Consider the following 15,907-nt stretch of genomic DNA (forward strand, 5'->3'; position numbering starts at 1 on the left):
GGCTTTCAATCTTGGGCCTTAAATGATTGGGCTGTTTATGGGCTAGTTGGACTTGGGCCATGATTGAAACTTATGGATGGAGTAATTTAGACCTAATAATTATTATGGACCTTGGATCTAGGCCCATTTGGTGAGGTGGGCCCAATTTAGTAAATTGGGCCAATATTGGGCTTTGCATGAGGATTTGATTTTAGGTCTTGGCCTAATAAGAGGATGATGGACTTAATGAGTGTTGTGGGCCCTTAGCCTAGGAAGTCATGATTGTTTCTAATGTGATGGTTTTCATATGATAGTTAGAATTTCTGGTGAGTCAGCAGTCAGAGATTTGCAGGATTCCGGCAGTTGCAAGGTGAGTTTTCCTCACTATACTCAAGGTTCTAAGGCACCAAGGCTGGCCCTTTGAATTGTTGTTAGATCCTGTTATGTTATGTGATGATGTATGTGACAACCCGAAATTTCTTTCTTGTACAAGAGACCAATTGAATCTAAGTTAGACTCATTTTGTTAGCTTTCAACACTGTTTGGGGTCTATTGGAACGTTCTAAACATAATACACAGGAGGCAGGAACCTAAAAACAGGATAACACAATGCATATCAAGCAAAAATTGGGCCAAGCACTCCAAAACATGGAGTGTGCAGCTACACACTTGAGTGTATGGCCACACACAGGTGTGTGCGGCCGCACACCCGTTTCCAGCCACACACTCACCTCTATATATAGGGGAGGACCCCCGTCATTCATTCTTTCTTTCTTTGGCTGCACTATACTTCTCTCTCTAAAAATCTCGTTTAAAGAACACTCTAAGGCCCTCAAGAACGTGAATCACCCCATCAATCAGCTTGTTACTGGTAAAACATGTGAATCTAAGCTTAAAACTCATAGTGTTCTTAGTGTTCTTCATGTGTTCTTCATCCTTTGAAGGAGTGTGGCCGCACACCTTCATATGGTGGCCGCACACACCTTGAAAACTCTCTAAAGTGAAGAGGTTGGCCTTCATTTACTCATAAGACTTAAGAACACCTCAAAAATCAACATTTTGGGCACAAATTAGGAGTGTACGACCACACACTCCTGTGTACGACTGCACGCACCCACTGTATGGCCGCATACTCATGTGTGCAACCACACACACACATTTTTTGTGCATTTTGACCATACTCTCTCTTGTGTAGTCATATACCACTCATATACAACCTTATATGGTTGTTACACTTCATAATAAGTGTTTACTAGTCCCTAAAGAGGTCCCAATACAATAAATAGTTATTCCACACACTAATTACACACACACACACACACACACATATATATATATATATATATATGTCATTATATGGTTAATAGGATCCGTTTGTGCTCAAGTCCACAATTGACACTCAACCTCCTAAACTGATCCTACCGTCGCATCACACACTACAAGTGAGTCCATACCCCTAAATCAATCTTTCTAAATGATTTTATTTGCTTTTATGGGGGGAAATACAAGTTGAATCAAACAAGCTATAATACTAATCATATGTGATGTGTAAATTGTTACCAAAAGGATTTTCTATACTCTCAAACTACCTTGCCAACAAAATTGTTTTAAACGTTTATCAAACTCATTTTCATGTTTAATTGTTCTAAAACTATTTTCCAGTACTTTCAAACTTATTTTATTTCCAAAACATATCTACACCAATATATTTATATAAGTAAGGATTGAAGGACTTAGAACTGATAACTCACCTTATTTCCTGTTCTTATTTGATTGTGGACTTAGGGTATTAGGTTATCTGTCCAAATGTCGTTGAATTCTTAGTTATATATCATATATATTTGTGTTGGATATAAAAGTGTTCACTTCAGTTCAACACCTTTGTGTATCAAAGGCATTCAACTAACATCTCTATTTAACTATAATAGGTATAGTTAAAGGTTACCACTCATTACTATCGCTACTATGATACTCACTATGGTCAGTACGGTTACGAGTATATACGTACTATACATTATAAGAAGAGAACACTATACACAATAAGAAGAGAACACTATACACTATAAGAAGAGGACACTATACAATATATGAAGAGAACACTATACTCTATACGTAGAGACACTATAAACTATACGAAGAGAACACTATACTCTATACGAAGACACACTATAAACTATACGAAGAGAACACTATATACTACATGAAGAGAATACTATATACCATACGAGAGAATATACTAAAATAGAATGTGATGCACTACTTCTCGATACGACACTTCGCTATGCTATCATCATGTAACCAGAGCCTCCTGGAGGGAGAGCGAACACTATGTGTATAGATCTATACGGGACGGACACTCCCACATCCCGACTGCTAGCTACAGTCCGAGCTGACTAGGCCCAGGGATGACAAAACATCACTACGCTACATGTGACCTGGAGGGTCAATTGTTATACTGCTGTCACTCAACATGGTTACATATGAGTTCACATTCAGACACTAATTAACATATTAAGAATTAAAGGTAAAACAGACTTCCCGAGGTGTATACACCTTTAATACTATCTGGAGTTTACATCTCTACTATATTTAGCCGGCAGTGACACTGTTGGGGTAAAACTCTATTATTCCAATTTCTTTATATGAACGAAATTTAAAACTATATTTTCACACTGATAGTTTCATTGGGAAAACTCTTACATTTTCAAAGAATTAAACTTACAAATAACCGAGTCTTGGTAAAATACTACTTTTACTGGAAAATACAGGATTTTCTAGGGATCACACTATTGTTAAAACTTGATAACAAATATTGTATTACTTAGTTTCAAACACTTTTTATACAAGCAATGACACTAAATACTTATGAACTCACCATCTTTATGGTGATACTCGTTTTCAAAATAACTTGTATTCTCAAGTCATCAGTAGACAGGTACAGATGCAACTTTTGAGAAGATGGAACATATACAAGACTCATCTTTTATTTTGATTATACTTTTGGTGTCTATCAAACTGTACAGAACACGATTGTATTACAAATATTATACTAATGCAATGGATGTGGTTGCTTGTCTTTACCATTATGCATTGTTATGATACTATACATGACGTCCTCCACCCCAGAACGTATTCTGCCGTTCTCGGTTTTGGGGTGTAACAATGTGCTTGCTATTGTCCTGGTAGATGAGATAGTGACATGAGAATATGCCTTGTTAGCTTAGTATCCTAGAGAAATGGATAGCTGTATGATGGCTAGTTCTGTTGGATCAGCGCCCTGGTAGTTGGGTAGTGATTATTTATAGACCGGTAGTTAGTCTTGCACCATGTACATTGGTAGGAGGTTACTTACGGGTTATGTATGTTGAGCAGTAGCAGAGGGTATTCCATCCCGGTAGGATGATAGGGCCCTAGTGTGTTGCTTGTGTAGAGTATTTTATGGTTGCCTATTATATGTTCATGTCTGCTAGTGTAGATTGGCATTCCAACTCGATGGTTGTGGGCCAGGAGTATTCCATCCTAGTAGGATGATTGGACTTATAGTAGTTTGGCATTCCAACCCGATGGTTGAAGGAACTGGGGTATTCCATCCTGAGGGATGATTGGACCCATAGTAGTAGTAATAGTTATTGTAGGTATAGAAAGTAGGGCATTCCAACCCGATGGTTGTGGGTCAGGAGTATTCCATCCCGGTAGGATGATTGGACTCATAGTATGTTGGCATTCCAACCTGATGGTTGAGGGCCGGGGGTATATCAACCAGAAGGTTGATTGGACCCGAAGTATGTTGATTCTTTGTTGTATGTGTATGTTTATTTATGTATGGGTACACTCGGGGAACTCACTAAGCTTTCGGGCTTACAGTTGTGGTTTATTGTTTCAGGTATTTCAGGAGATCGTTGCAAGGCGAAGGTGTGATCGTACCGCTTCTCATGTTTATGCTTTATGGTTATGGGGAATTACTCTGATGTTTAAACTATTTTGAAAACAAGATGTATGATCTTAACAGTTTTTGAATGAAATAAAATGTTTTAATTTGGTTGAAATTTTTGGTCGTTACACTTTTCATTAAAAAATTTAATGTAAGGTAATTTAATGATATGTTGTTTTCTGCTCCAAATTGCATTTGGAATATTAGAGCAAACATTCTTTTCAAATTTAGATTTCAAAGTTGTTATTTTGTCTTAAATATGTTTTTCTTCTAATTGATTAATCATACGAATATCATTTATTTCATTAATAAGATATTTAGTTTGTTTTGTTTTATAATTGAGTATATTTATATTTGAGTATTGAATAGGTTCATAAAATTTGAACATAATTTATTTTCCAAAATTATTAGTTTTGATTCCATTTCATGGACATTAAATGGCTATATCGTATTAATGAAAGGTGTTCCTAGAATTAGAGGAGAAGTGATATTTTTTACTAAAATTAGATGGGTTTTGAAATAGTAGTCTTGATCATTACAAATATGAATATCAGAAACTTTGTAATTAACAATTAATTTTGAGCTGCCTATTCCATTTAATCTAGAAGAAATTTTTTCATAGAAGTGGGTATGAATTATTCTTTCTTGAATGTAATTAATATATGCACCATTATCAATTAAAACGATTATCTTGATTCGAAAATTATATTTTACTAAAGTAATATGAGTATTCAATTTTTGAGAAAGCTGTGCCTTTATAATCTTTCCAATTAATATTTCTTCATTTTCATTTTTCTTTTTCTTGAAAATCATTTTTATTTGTTATAGATTGTTTTCCTTTTTCAGTAATAAGAAGTCTATTTTTTATTTCTTTTATTTATTGTTTAGCCAATTTTAATTCTTCTTGAGTTCCTAAGTAGAAATGAGTTTTTCTTTAGAAAATCTTTCAAATACATTATTAATATTAAATAATTCAGTATTATTAGATGTAGTAGTGTCCATATTTTTCTTATTAAACATTTGTTTAATAATTAATTCTTGGATGTTTTTATCTTTAATAGAATCTAAGCTTTTTAGCAATTCTTTATCATCATGAGTGAGAACATTAATTGAATTATTTATAATCACATTAATTGAATTACAGTGGTATTTTCCAACACCTTCACATACATCAGAATTATCTGAATCAGAAGTAGTGTGTTCTAAAATATTTAAATCATTTGTTTGATAATCAGAAATATTTTTTTCAGAGTTTGAGTTTGAATTTAAAACAATTTTTCTTATTTGTTCTTTTAATTCTTCAGATATATTTAATTCATTTATTTTTGTCTTTGCATAACAATTGTTGACTGTCTGACCGGTACGTCCACATTTATGACAAATAATAATATTTTTTGATTTTCCATTAGATTTTTCTGGTGAACTTTTGTGATATTTTTTAGAGTAGTCTTTTCTTTTATGATAATTTTCAGGATTATTATATTTTTTATTTTTCTTAAAATATTTCAAAGATTTTTTCTTGTAATTTTTTGATTTTGATGTAGATGGTTCAGTTAAAGGTTGTTATCCATATTGTTGACAACAATTTACTAATTCATTTTTAATATTGATTCTTTCTTTTTTAAGTTTTTCCTTAAATCTAAGATCTGCACAAACTGGTAATCTTTCTTTTAATATAATTGATTAGATCTCCATAAGTTAGATTTTGATAAGGAATTTGATTATTAAAGCTTTCTCTTAGTTTTTGTCTAACTCTTTTTGTAAATAATTTTGGAAGGTAAACAATAAAACATTCTTTCCAGTAAGCTTCTTTGCAACCAGGTCTTGAGAAGACTTTAACTAGATAATTTAACTAGATAATTATCTTTATACCATCTAAAATCAGTAAGTTTTCTACAATGTAAATTCATTAATATTCGAAAGTTTTTTCTTGAAAAGTAGGAGGATCTCCAACAAAATTTTTAATAATGGAAAAAATTAACGTATTTACCATATCTTCATCTAGCGTTTGTATATGTTGACCATTTTCTTGTTTTATTATGGTTTTAGTAGCAGTTAAAATCCCATTTTTTTCGTCTCGTGTAACATAGAAATCCCACTAGCCTTTTAGAGTTCCAGTGAACCCGAAAAAAAGGATATTAAGAATTTGAAGTTGAGTATTACCTTTTGACTTGTAAGCGTTAGCTACCATAGTTATTATATCTTGAACAATATTCATTATTTTGATGTTTAGAGCATCCATCGATATTCAATTCGTAAACAGAAGTTCCATCGTATGTAGAACGATCATACTAAAATGCTATTTCTTCAATTTGAACATCAGGAAGGGAAGGTCTATTCCAATAATTTCGTAATGTTGGCTTTTGATTTCTTCCAAATGTGTTACGTTCGAATTGATTAAATTTATTTAATTTGAAAATTTCATTAGTAAGTTGATTAATATCTTGATTATTTGTAAATTGTTGAGCGAGAGTATTAATGTGAATTTCGCTATCACTATTAATATCTTTAGATTCATCGGTTGCTATTTGTTTAAGAGTATGAATATTTTTAATATTTAATTTTGAAAGTCTTTTTTCTAATTCGTCTATTAGGTCTTTATTCCCTAAATTAATTTTCCTTCAATTTGATAAGGATCAAAGCTAATATTTGAATACTTACTAGAACTTGCTTATTCCTTTTTATCATTTCGTTTGAATAATTGTAATTCCATATTTTTTAATGTTTTATTTGTTTTTGTTTTTTCTATTTCTAAATTTGTTAAAGTCTTTTGTAAAGGTTTTTCTTTTAAAATCTTTTCTTTTATTCTATCTAATTCTTCTCCAATAATTGTTAAAACTTCATTTAAATAATTGTTTTGATAAATAATATTTTGCAAATTTTTTTAGTTGCTTGATGCTTTCGAACTTTTACTAGAGGAGTTGCTAAAATATATTTATCAATAATAATTCCTTTTTTTGGTGGATAATTTGAATTAGTTTCTTAATTAGAGTCAATGTCTATGTATTTTTTTTATTATTATTAAAAATAGGATTAATAGAATCATTTTTAAATGGATAATTAATATTATGTTTAGGAGCATAAAATAACTCAAACCATTGAAAGAATGAAGAATAAATTTTGTTTGATAAAACATAATCTTCGCTGAGTCCTAAGTGTAGAAACCTTAAATAATATGAAAATTCTTTGTTATACCAAGCTCTTTTCTTATTATTATATTCTTTATAATATTCAATATTTTTAAGTAATTAAAATCAACGTGATATTCTTGTTTAGAAAAATCCATATTAACAAGTTGTTTTGGTTAGGATTGAAAAGACATAATTTATTGGTTCTAAATTATGATTTCTTGACTGTTTCTATATCTTGATCATTTTAGTTAATCGAGATTTTTTTTCTATTTATTTATTATACGTATGACTATTGGTTTGTAGTTTTAATAAATAGTGTTTTCTTGTGAGATCTTGAATCTTTTTAATGTTGAATATTCTTACACATATTAGAGTTTATTTTCCAGTGTTTCTTTATTATGTTATTCAGTCGATTATTTTTAGAACAATTAATCTGTATTTAGAACTCATTTAACAAATTAATAAATTGTTAGTAAGATGATTAATTGAATAATTGATACATTTTATGTACTTTTTGAAATGACTAATTTCAATTATTAGTCTTCCTATTTTAACTAATTGGACTGCATAGTGTTTTGTTGAAGTGTTTAAGTCTTGCCAATTTTTTTTAAGTAAATTAGTATTATAATTGTTATCGAAATTACAATATTTTAAGTTTTATTTCTCATATTTGTTGTTTAAAATTTTGAAGTTCGTCGATAAAATCAGATTTAGTGGGACTAGGTAAACTAGTTTCACTATTTTGTTCATCTTGATAAAGTGGTTTATGAATGAAATTAGTATAATCAACAACCTTTAGTTTTAAAGATCCCGATTTTGAAAATGAAGGTTTTGAGGTGCTAACTTCTGGAATTGAACTTGTTGAAAATCGTGATGATAAAAAATTTATTGAAGAAAAATTTATATCAACCGATCCATCATTATGTTAAATAATATTAGAAATTTGTTTTGAAGAATCTAAAGCTTTTGGTTCAGTAACATTTTGTAAATTCTAATTATATGATTGACTAATTTCCGACCATTTAAGTCTTTTCGGCATATGAACCTTTGTATGGTTAGTATTTGCTTCAAATATAATTGTTTAATTTTTTCGGCTTGATAGACAAGTTTTTGGTTCTAACGTGGTTGCCATGGTTTTATAACAAACACGATAGATTATTGCTAAAGACTTGGTATTATCTTTAAATTCTATTTTTTTTTGTTTTCACTGTTAAAAGTAAGGTATCTAATATATTTTTATCAAATAATCTTACAGAAAAATTTGGATAACAGTTAAAATAAATTGATCCGTTAGCAATATTTGTTTCTGTCATAGCTAAATTAGAATTTTAAAAATCTTTATGCATTTTATCTCTTAAAATTAGGAGAACAGAAACATCAATACTAGTTCTAAATAAAGGTTTAATAATAATTTGTACTAGACCGATATGAATAAATTTATATTTTTGTCTATATTCTAAGATATATTTAAGTGATAATAGATTTAAATTTTGTTGATTTTGACAAATATACACAATTTGTTCAATCATTTTGATTGAATAACTTTGAAAATAATGGAAAGTTCCTATTTTATGTATTGTATTTATATTTGTTTTTTGGTATTGTCCCATCATTTAAACTTTGTTCTATGCCATAAATAGTTTCTTCGATAGAATTTATTTGATTAGTATCATAGTCTACTTCTTCATTAATACTTTTACCAGGAATGTATCTTTTGGATAATATGCATGAAAGCCTACTCATATTTGACTTATTTTGTTTTAACTTTTTATAGAAAAGCTTACTTGTTTTAATAAAGATGAAGAGACGGGGGTCGTCCTGACGATGATTGTGGTTCGGCACCGCGGCTTACGTTCTTACTTCTTATCAGTGCGTTTTACGCTAATCCAACTAATCACTGGTTTTGATTCCGAATCATACTTATTAGATTGCACTGATATGTATTGTCTAAGTGATTATGTTTATCCACCGAAACAAAAAACAAAACCCCTCAAGATCCATGCAAAACATGGATCCCCTAGTTGTAAGTAATTTTGATCTTAGTTCGCGAATACCATTTAAACAAACTGTTATATTGACGATATTTTTAATAATTGTTTAAAAGCTGATTAATCATAGTAAGATACATGAGTCCCAATAGTTTGTTTACCAAATTTACTCGTATATAACCAGAAAAAAAAAAAATCACAGGCCTTCATGAGTAGGAGTAGGACCATGCATTTAGATTTGATATATAGACCAATGACATTTTGCTGCTTATTGAAGTTTTGGATTATTCATATAAACACTAATTATAACATTTAATTCACATTATTTAAATATATAAAATTGGTTAGAAACTTAGAACTTGGGAGCTGGCGAAAATGGACGTGAATTTACTTTTGGATGTCGACTTTTCAACTAATTTTCATAAATGCCACTGTTGATCGGAAGACGACGAAACTAGTATTTATAATTTTATATATAATAAAATGTTATTCAAAAGTATATTTATAATGTTATATTAACATCAGAATTATCAATGTCATAAAGCAAACATATGAATTACCAAAATTACACCATTAGAAAATGATATAAAATATCTATAACACGACCAAATCAAGATTTTAAATATTTTTTTTATATTTAGATTGACACTTAATTTTATATAGATAGTTGAAACTTTTTCAGTTTTTTCTTATAAATACGTAATTTTAAATTTAAATTTTATTGTGATGAATAATGTACAATTGGTAATGCACAACGGCTAGTGCTAATATACATGATACTTTCGATAAAGCAATCTATACAACAGTTAAAGCATAATGTACAATCGGTCATGCACAAGTTTTCTAGTTTTAACTCTCCTTTCATCAAGAACAAGTTCATGCCACCTTTTACCCAACTTGAATACAACTCTGAACCCACACCGAAACCCTAGACCCTTTCCCTCTCTCTCCTTCTGTTTTAGAGAGAGAAAGCTCTGAATTTGATGATTCTGTTGACGTTTGCATCATCTCTCCCCCAAAAATTCATAATGAAGAAGATGAAAGTTGATATGAACAACAGTCAAATTATATCCAACCAATGGCGGAATAATCAAGTGTTTGTTAAGATTGCTATTTGTTTGATTCTTATTGGATTTGCTTTTCGCTTCTATTTCTCAAGTTCGATTCAGATTTCCGGCTTCATTGATGGAGATGACGACGGAAAATTGCCGTCGCCACAGCAGCTGGTGGTGGCTAATTTTACACTCTCCGACCAATCCCCGGTGAATAACAACAGGACTCACGAAGGTATCAAGTTGATTAACTATCTATGTTTTCGCTAATTAACATGCATGATTGATTTCACTTTTTCTTTACCATTTTAAGATCATCAAAATTGATTTCACAATCAATCTAATAGGTAAAAGTACGATTGATCTTATTCACAAACATCATCTGGAAGATACACGCATTTACTTTTTTGGATTGAAGTTTTGAGAAAACGACATAATTTAATTTGGATCATTCAATAAGAATTTTATTGCATGACAAATAAGTCACATTAGCATTGAATTCATGACTTAGGTTCAACGGAATGTGACGTATTCACCGGAGAATGGATCAGGGATGCAACCGGTCCACGCTACACCAACCACACCTGCAACACCATCGAACCGCATCAAAACTGTATGAAAAACGGCCGTCCAGATTCCGATTACCTCTACTGGCGGTGGAGTCCCACCGATTGCAACCTCCCACCATTCGACCCCAAAATCTTTCTAAATTTCATGAAAAACAAATCAATGGCGTTCATCGGAGATTCAATCTCCCGCAACCACGTTCAATCATTACTCTGTATTCTTTCTCAGATTGAAGAAGCCGATGAAGTCTATCACGATGAAGAATACAGAAGCAAAAAATGGTTCTTCAAGTCGCATAACTTCACGCTTTCAGTAATCTGGTCGCCTTTTTTAACAAAAGCAAATATATATGAAGACAACGATGGGCATTCCATGGGTCCAATCGAGCTTCATCTCGATGAACTCGACCTAATTTGGGCTAACCAATTCGACGACTACAATCACATCATGATTGCAGGTGGAAAATGGTTCATGAAAACTGCGATATATTACGAAAATGCCACTATCATCGGGTGCCACAATTGTAAAAACGAAAACATATCGGAAATCGAGTTCGAATACGCATATCGAAAATCACTACGTACGGTTTTCGATTTCTTTACAAAATCAAACCGAAAAGTCAATGTTTTATTCCGGTCAATTACCCCTGATCACTTTGAGAACGGTGAATGGAATACGGGCGGGTATTGTAATCGAACCGGCCCGTTTAAAGATGGTGAGATAGATGTGAGAGATGTTGATATGATAATGAGAGATGTTGAGTTGGAAGAATTTGAGAATGCTAAACAGGTGATAAAAGGCTTGGGTTTGAGATTGTTTGATACAACCCGTTTATCGTTGTTGAGGCCCGATGGTCACCCGGGCCCGTATCGCGTGTTTCATCCTTTTGATGGGAAAGAAACGGATTTGAAAGTTCAGAATGATTGTTTGCATTGGTGCTTGCCCGGCCCGATAGATTGGTGGAATGATATAATGATGAATTTATTGCTCAGTGGTTGATCGACAAGTATGAAAACAATATAATGGTGAAAGTATTCAAAGGACATCGATGTATAGATATGAATTGTTTGTATTCTTCATGTTTTATTGTAGGATTAAGGTTGATACCGAGTAATTAATTATTGATCATTAAATGAGATTAAGGTGAAAGTATTCAAAGGACATCGATGTATCGATGTATAGATATCCCAAGTAAATCTCATACCGTGAGAGTGGGATAAATATTCCCCTTGAATATTATTGATCATTAAATGAGATTATATACAAGATACAAAATAATTGTAGGAGATATACAAGGTAACTAAATAATCAAATACAAGAAACAAAAAAAAAACTAATTATGTAGGGGATCTATCTCCAATACCCCCCCCCCCCCCCCTCCCCCTCTCAAGCGTATAGGTGGTGGATGAACTCGCAATTGCTCTTGAAACTTCTCAAAGAGTGGTCTAGGCAATGGTTTGGTGAAAATATCGGCCACTTGAAGCTTGGTAGGAATAAATTTTGTATGCAACTTTCCAGACAACACAAGTTCACGAATAAAATGATGATCAATGTCTATATGTTTAGCTTGCTAATGTGTAACGAGATTTTGGCTAAACAAAATAGCACTTAAGTTGTCACAAAGTAAGGTACATCTATTAGGTGGTAACACATTTAGATCATGTAGCAGATGAGTAATCCAAATTAGTTCTGCAACAACTTGATCTAGAAACGGTGGGTCGTTTCTTAGCACTCCAAGTCATAAGATTTCCACCAAAGAAAATAGAGTAACCATAGGTGGAAGGCCTAGTTTCTATGCAGTGAGCCCAATCTTCATTGGAATAACCAATAAGCATATACTTTGTAGGAGCAGAGAAATGAAGACCATGATAGAGCGTGCCTTTGACATATCAGAAGATCCTTTTAACGAGTGTAAAATGTTGATCAGTGGGAGAGTGAAGAAATTGATTTGCTTGATTTACAATATAAGAAAGATCCGACCTTGTGATAGTCAAGTACTGAAGAGCTCCAACAAAGGATTGATATAAAGTAGAGTGATGAAAAGGAGTGCCAGTAGTAGTAAAAACATCATTGGTAGCAAGTGGAGTACCAATTGGTTTGGAATCAAGAAGACCTTCCCGACTTAAAATATCATTAGCATGTTTACTCTGACTAAGGAACAAACCATTGGAGTCATAGGTGACCTCAAGCCCAAGAAAATATCTTAACTTGCCTAAATCTTTGATGACAAACTCATGTTTTAAGTGAGAGATGAAGCGAGTAATTGATGACCCATGATTCCCGATTAAAATAATGTCATCAACATAAAAAAAGAGATACAAGAGACACGAGCCTTGATGAAAAATAAAGAGAGATGCATCAGCTTGACTACATTTGAAACCTTGAGTAATCAAAAAAGAACTTAGCCGTTGAAAACAGGCTCTTGGTGCTTGACGAAGACCATATAAAGCCTTGTTGAGACGACAAACATGATTTGGATTTTGAGAATCAACATAACCTGGAGGTTGCTCCATATAAAGAGTCTCACGGAGGTGACCATTTAAAAACACGCTCTTAATGTCAAGCTGATGAAGATGCCATCTATTTGTGACAGCTAAGGAAAAAACAATGTGAATAGTGGTGGCTTTAACTACTAGACTGAAAGTATCAGAAAAATCAAAGCTCAACCTGCAACACATAAAATAATAATCATGATCCCACTATGATGATTATATCCATTCCAGCATAACATTTATGCTCCCACTAGCTTTGACACGTATTCAGAAATCAGTTAAACTTCTTGAAAACAATACTTATTGACTTCCAAAGTTCATATTTTCTAATACAATATGCTTCGATAAGCCTTTATCTATGTTTCTCAAACTCATACACCTTTCCTTAGATAGCTCACATGTGTGTCTAAACTAATTCAGAACTTCTATTACTAAGTCCCAAACGATCAGACTAATCGCCAAATCTCACAATTCGAACTATGAAGAGGGATGTCGTAATCATAATCAAATTTGAGAATGAAATTTACATAATCGTTATCGTCTTAAAATCTCTCTTAGTGAAAGCTTTTCCTCACAATCATTTTCATGAAGGAGAGAAAACTTATAACACTTAGATTTTATGGTGTATGTGTTCCTATCCATGTGAATTTGTCATAACTATCATCGTAAAATAATGTTTGTGACAAATCTAAACTCATATGGATAGAACTTGTTCATACTTGGTTTCTTGCCATCAAGGGTCCCACCATTGCTTCCAAGTTATTTATCAGTTCACCTATACTTGTCAATGTTCTTTCCTTGAACAAGGTGCTTGCCTTTATGCAGTCTATTGAGAACTCGTAGATCTTATATTCATAGTTTACTAAATTGGAATGACACATAAACAAGGATATGTCAACACGATAGGTTACAAACCTCAAATAATGCGCTAGTGTTTAATAATAGATTTACTCTTGATTAGTTCTTGAAAATTTTCAAGATCATTTAGACTCCCACTGACTTCTTGACATATAAGATTCTCCTGTCAAGAAACATTTCTTGACAAAAAATATTCAATAGTTAGTGTGGATTCTTATCAAGACAAACACTACACACAATTGATATTAGTTGGTCTTTGTCTTATCCAAGACATCACAATTTACCAATTTCAAACGTGCAAGAGTGAAAAACAATTTTCTACTTCACATTTGAAGAGGGTGTTAGAACTTCTTAAGATGTGTCACTCAATTCACAATCTTGGAGTATAACTCTAAGACTTGATTTTGGAACGAAGTATGACTCATCCTTTTGATTTAACCATTTCAACAATTTCTGATTCGTCTTCTTAGCCATACTAGTGCACTTAGATGTCCTTAGAGGATTAATTGTGATATGGTTTCATAATCAACAAGATGATCATAAAACACGATACAAAAGTACTCTCCCTTCTTCTTAGATTGGAGAAACTTTTATCTGTCTGCCTAATTGATTCTTCTTATTCGTTCTGCCATACATTGAAACTTTTCAATGATTTAGAATTACACTTAATATTGTAAGCATAACCACATTTACTAGACTTTTAGTAAATCATGACGAATAATCTTATTGTTCATTGTGGTGGACTTGACTAGTGCACAATATGGTGTACCAGTTCTCCTAGTCCTTCACTTGACTCTTTGTCAAGGAATTAGTCTTAATATGAAGGTTCTCATTCATCATACAATACCGTTTATATGATTACAAGTTTCTGTCCAATTGAAATTCGGGCGACAAGAATCTTTCCTTATTTGGTAAATTCTTGACATTTCCACAAATAATGTAACGACCCAAATACGACCCAAAATTTTTTGTTTAAACAATACCAAAAGCTAACAATCATCCATAATATATAATGAAACTGTAGGACACAAATCCCAAAAAGTTATAATATATGTGTCATGACAAGAGAACTGTATCAACATATCATAATATTTGAAACAAACTCTCAGGATAAAAGAAACTGAAGCTGTCGTGTGTGCGATGCCATCAACCCGAGCTCTTCCCTTTGCTAGCGGAAGTACCTGACACCAAAACAAAAAACTATAAGCACGAAGCTTAGTGAGCTCCCCTAAACTACCACATACCATACAATAACATATAAAGCACATATTGGGTCTCGCCCACTGCATTGGACCGAAGTCTGGAGACTAACCAGAGCCTTGCCCTCTGCATCGGACCGAAGTCCGGAACTATTGCATCGGACTGAAGTCCGGAACTGACTATATTGGACCGAAGTCCGGAACTGACTGGGACCTTGTCCCCTGCATCAGACCGAAGTCCGGAACTAACTGCATCGGACCGAAGTCCAGAACTGACTGAATCATAACATAACATAAACATATCAACTAGCATGAACACATATACTGTATACTGCATCGGACTAGGGTCCGGATCACATAACACAGAACATGCTTGAATCACAAAGACATCAAGCAATCTAACTACTGCATCAGACCGAGGTCCGAAACTACTGCTAACTAAACGGACCGACATTATGGCCATAGAACCGTTCCTACTGGAAGGAAAACTCATCTCGTAATGGTGGCTGCTGAGATGCTAACTCTAAAAGTGGCTGACTGCTGCTCCGGAACTGTCCGATTACAAATCCCAAAAACACTAGATCAGGTACTAAAAATGTCCTCATGGTAAAATGACTATTTAACCCCTGATCAAAGTCAACTCCCTAGTCAAAGTCAACTTCCAGTTGACCGGACTCGCCGAGTCAGGGCGCAGACTCGCCGAGTCCCTC

The 15,907-nt window shown here is 32.9% G+C and overlaps 1 protein-coding gene across 1 annotated transcript; it reads left to right on the forward strand.

The window, feature by feature from the left end:
- The first annotated feature begins 9,896 nt into the window (after window positions 1–9,896).
- LOC145041670 (protein trichome birefringence-like 24) lies at window positions 9,897–11,784 on the forward strand. Its single transcript, XM_078989814.1, has 2 exons — window positions 9,897–10,316; window positions 10,593–11,784. The coding sequence occupies exons 1-2, from the start codon at window positions 10,013–10,015 to the stop codon at window positions 11,645–11,647; spliced, it is 1,359 nt and encodes a 452-aa protein (XP_078845940.1). The 5' UTR covers window positions 9,897–10,012; the 3' UTR covers window positions 11,648–11,784.
- Window positions 11,785–15,907: the final 4,123 nt, after the last annotated feature.

Source organism: Lactuca saligna, chromosome 4 (genome assembly GCF_052625555.1).
Source record: "Lactuca saligna cultivar CGN05327 chromosome 4, ASM5262555v1, whole genome shotgun sequence".
Lineage (NCBI taxonomy): Eukaryota > Viridiplantae > Streptophyta > Magnoliopsida > Asterales > Asteraceae > Lactuca > Lactuca saligna.

Coding starts and splice junctions, on each gene's coding strand:
- LOC145041670 (XM_078989814.1), top strand. CDS start 10,013: ATGATTCTGTTGACGTTTGCATCATCTCTCCCCCAAAAATTCATAATG. Junction 10,317..10,592: donor TAACAACAGGACTCACGAAG/GTATCAAGTTGA, acceptor TTCATGACTTAG/GTTCAACGGAATGTGACGTA.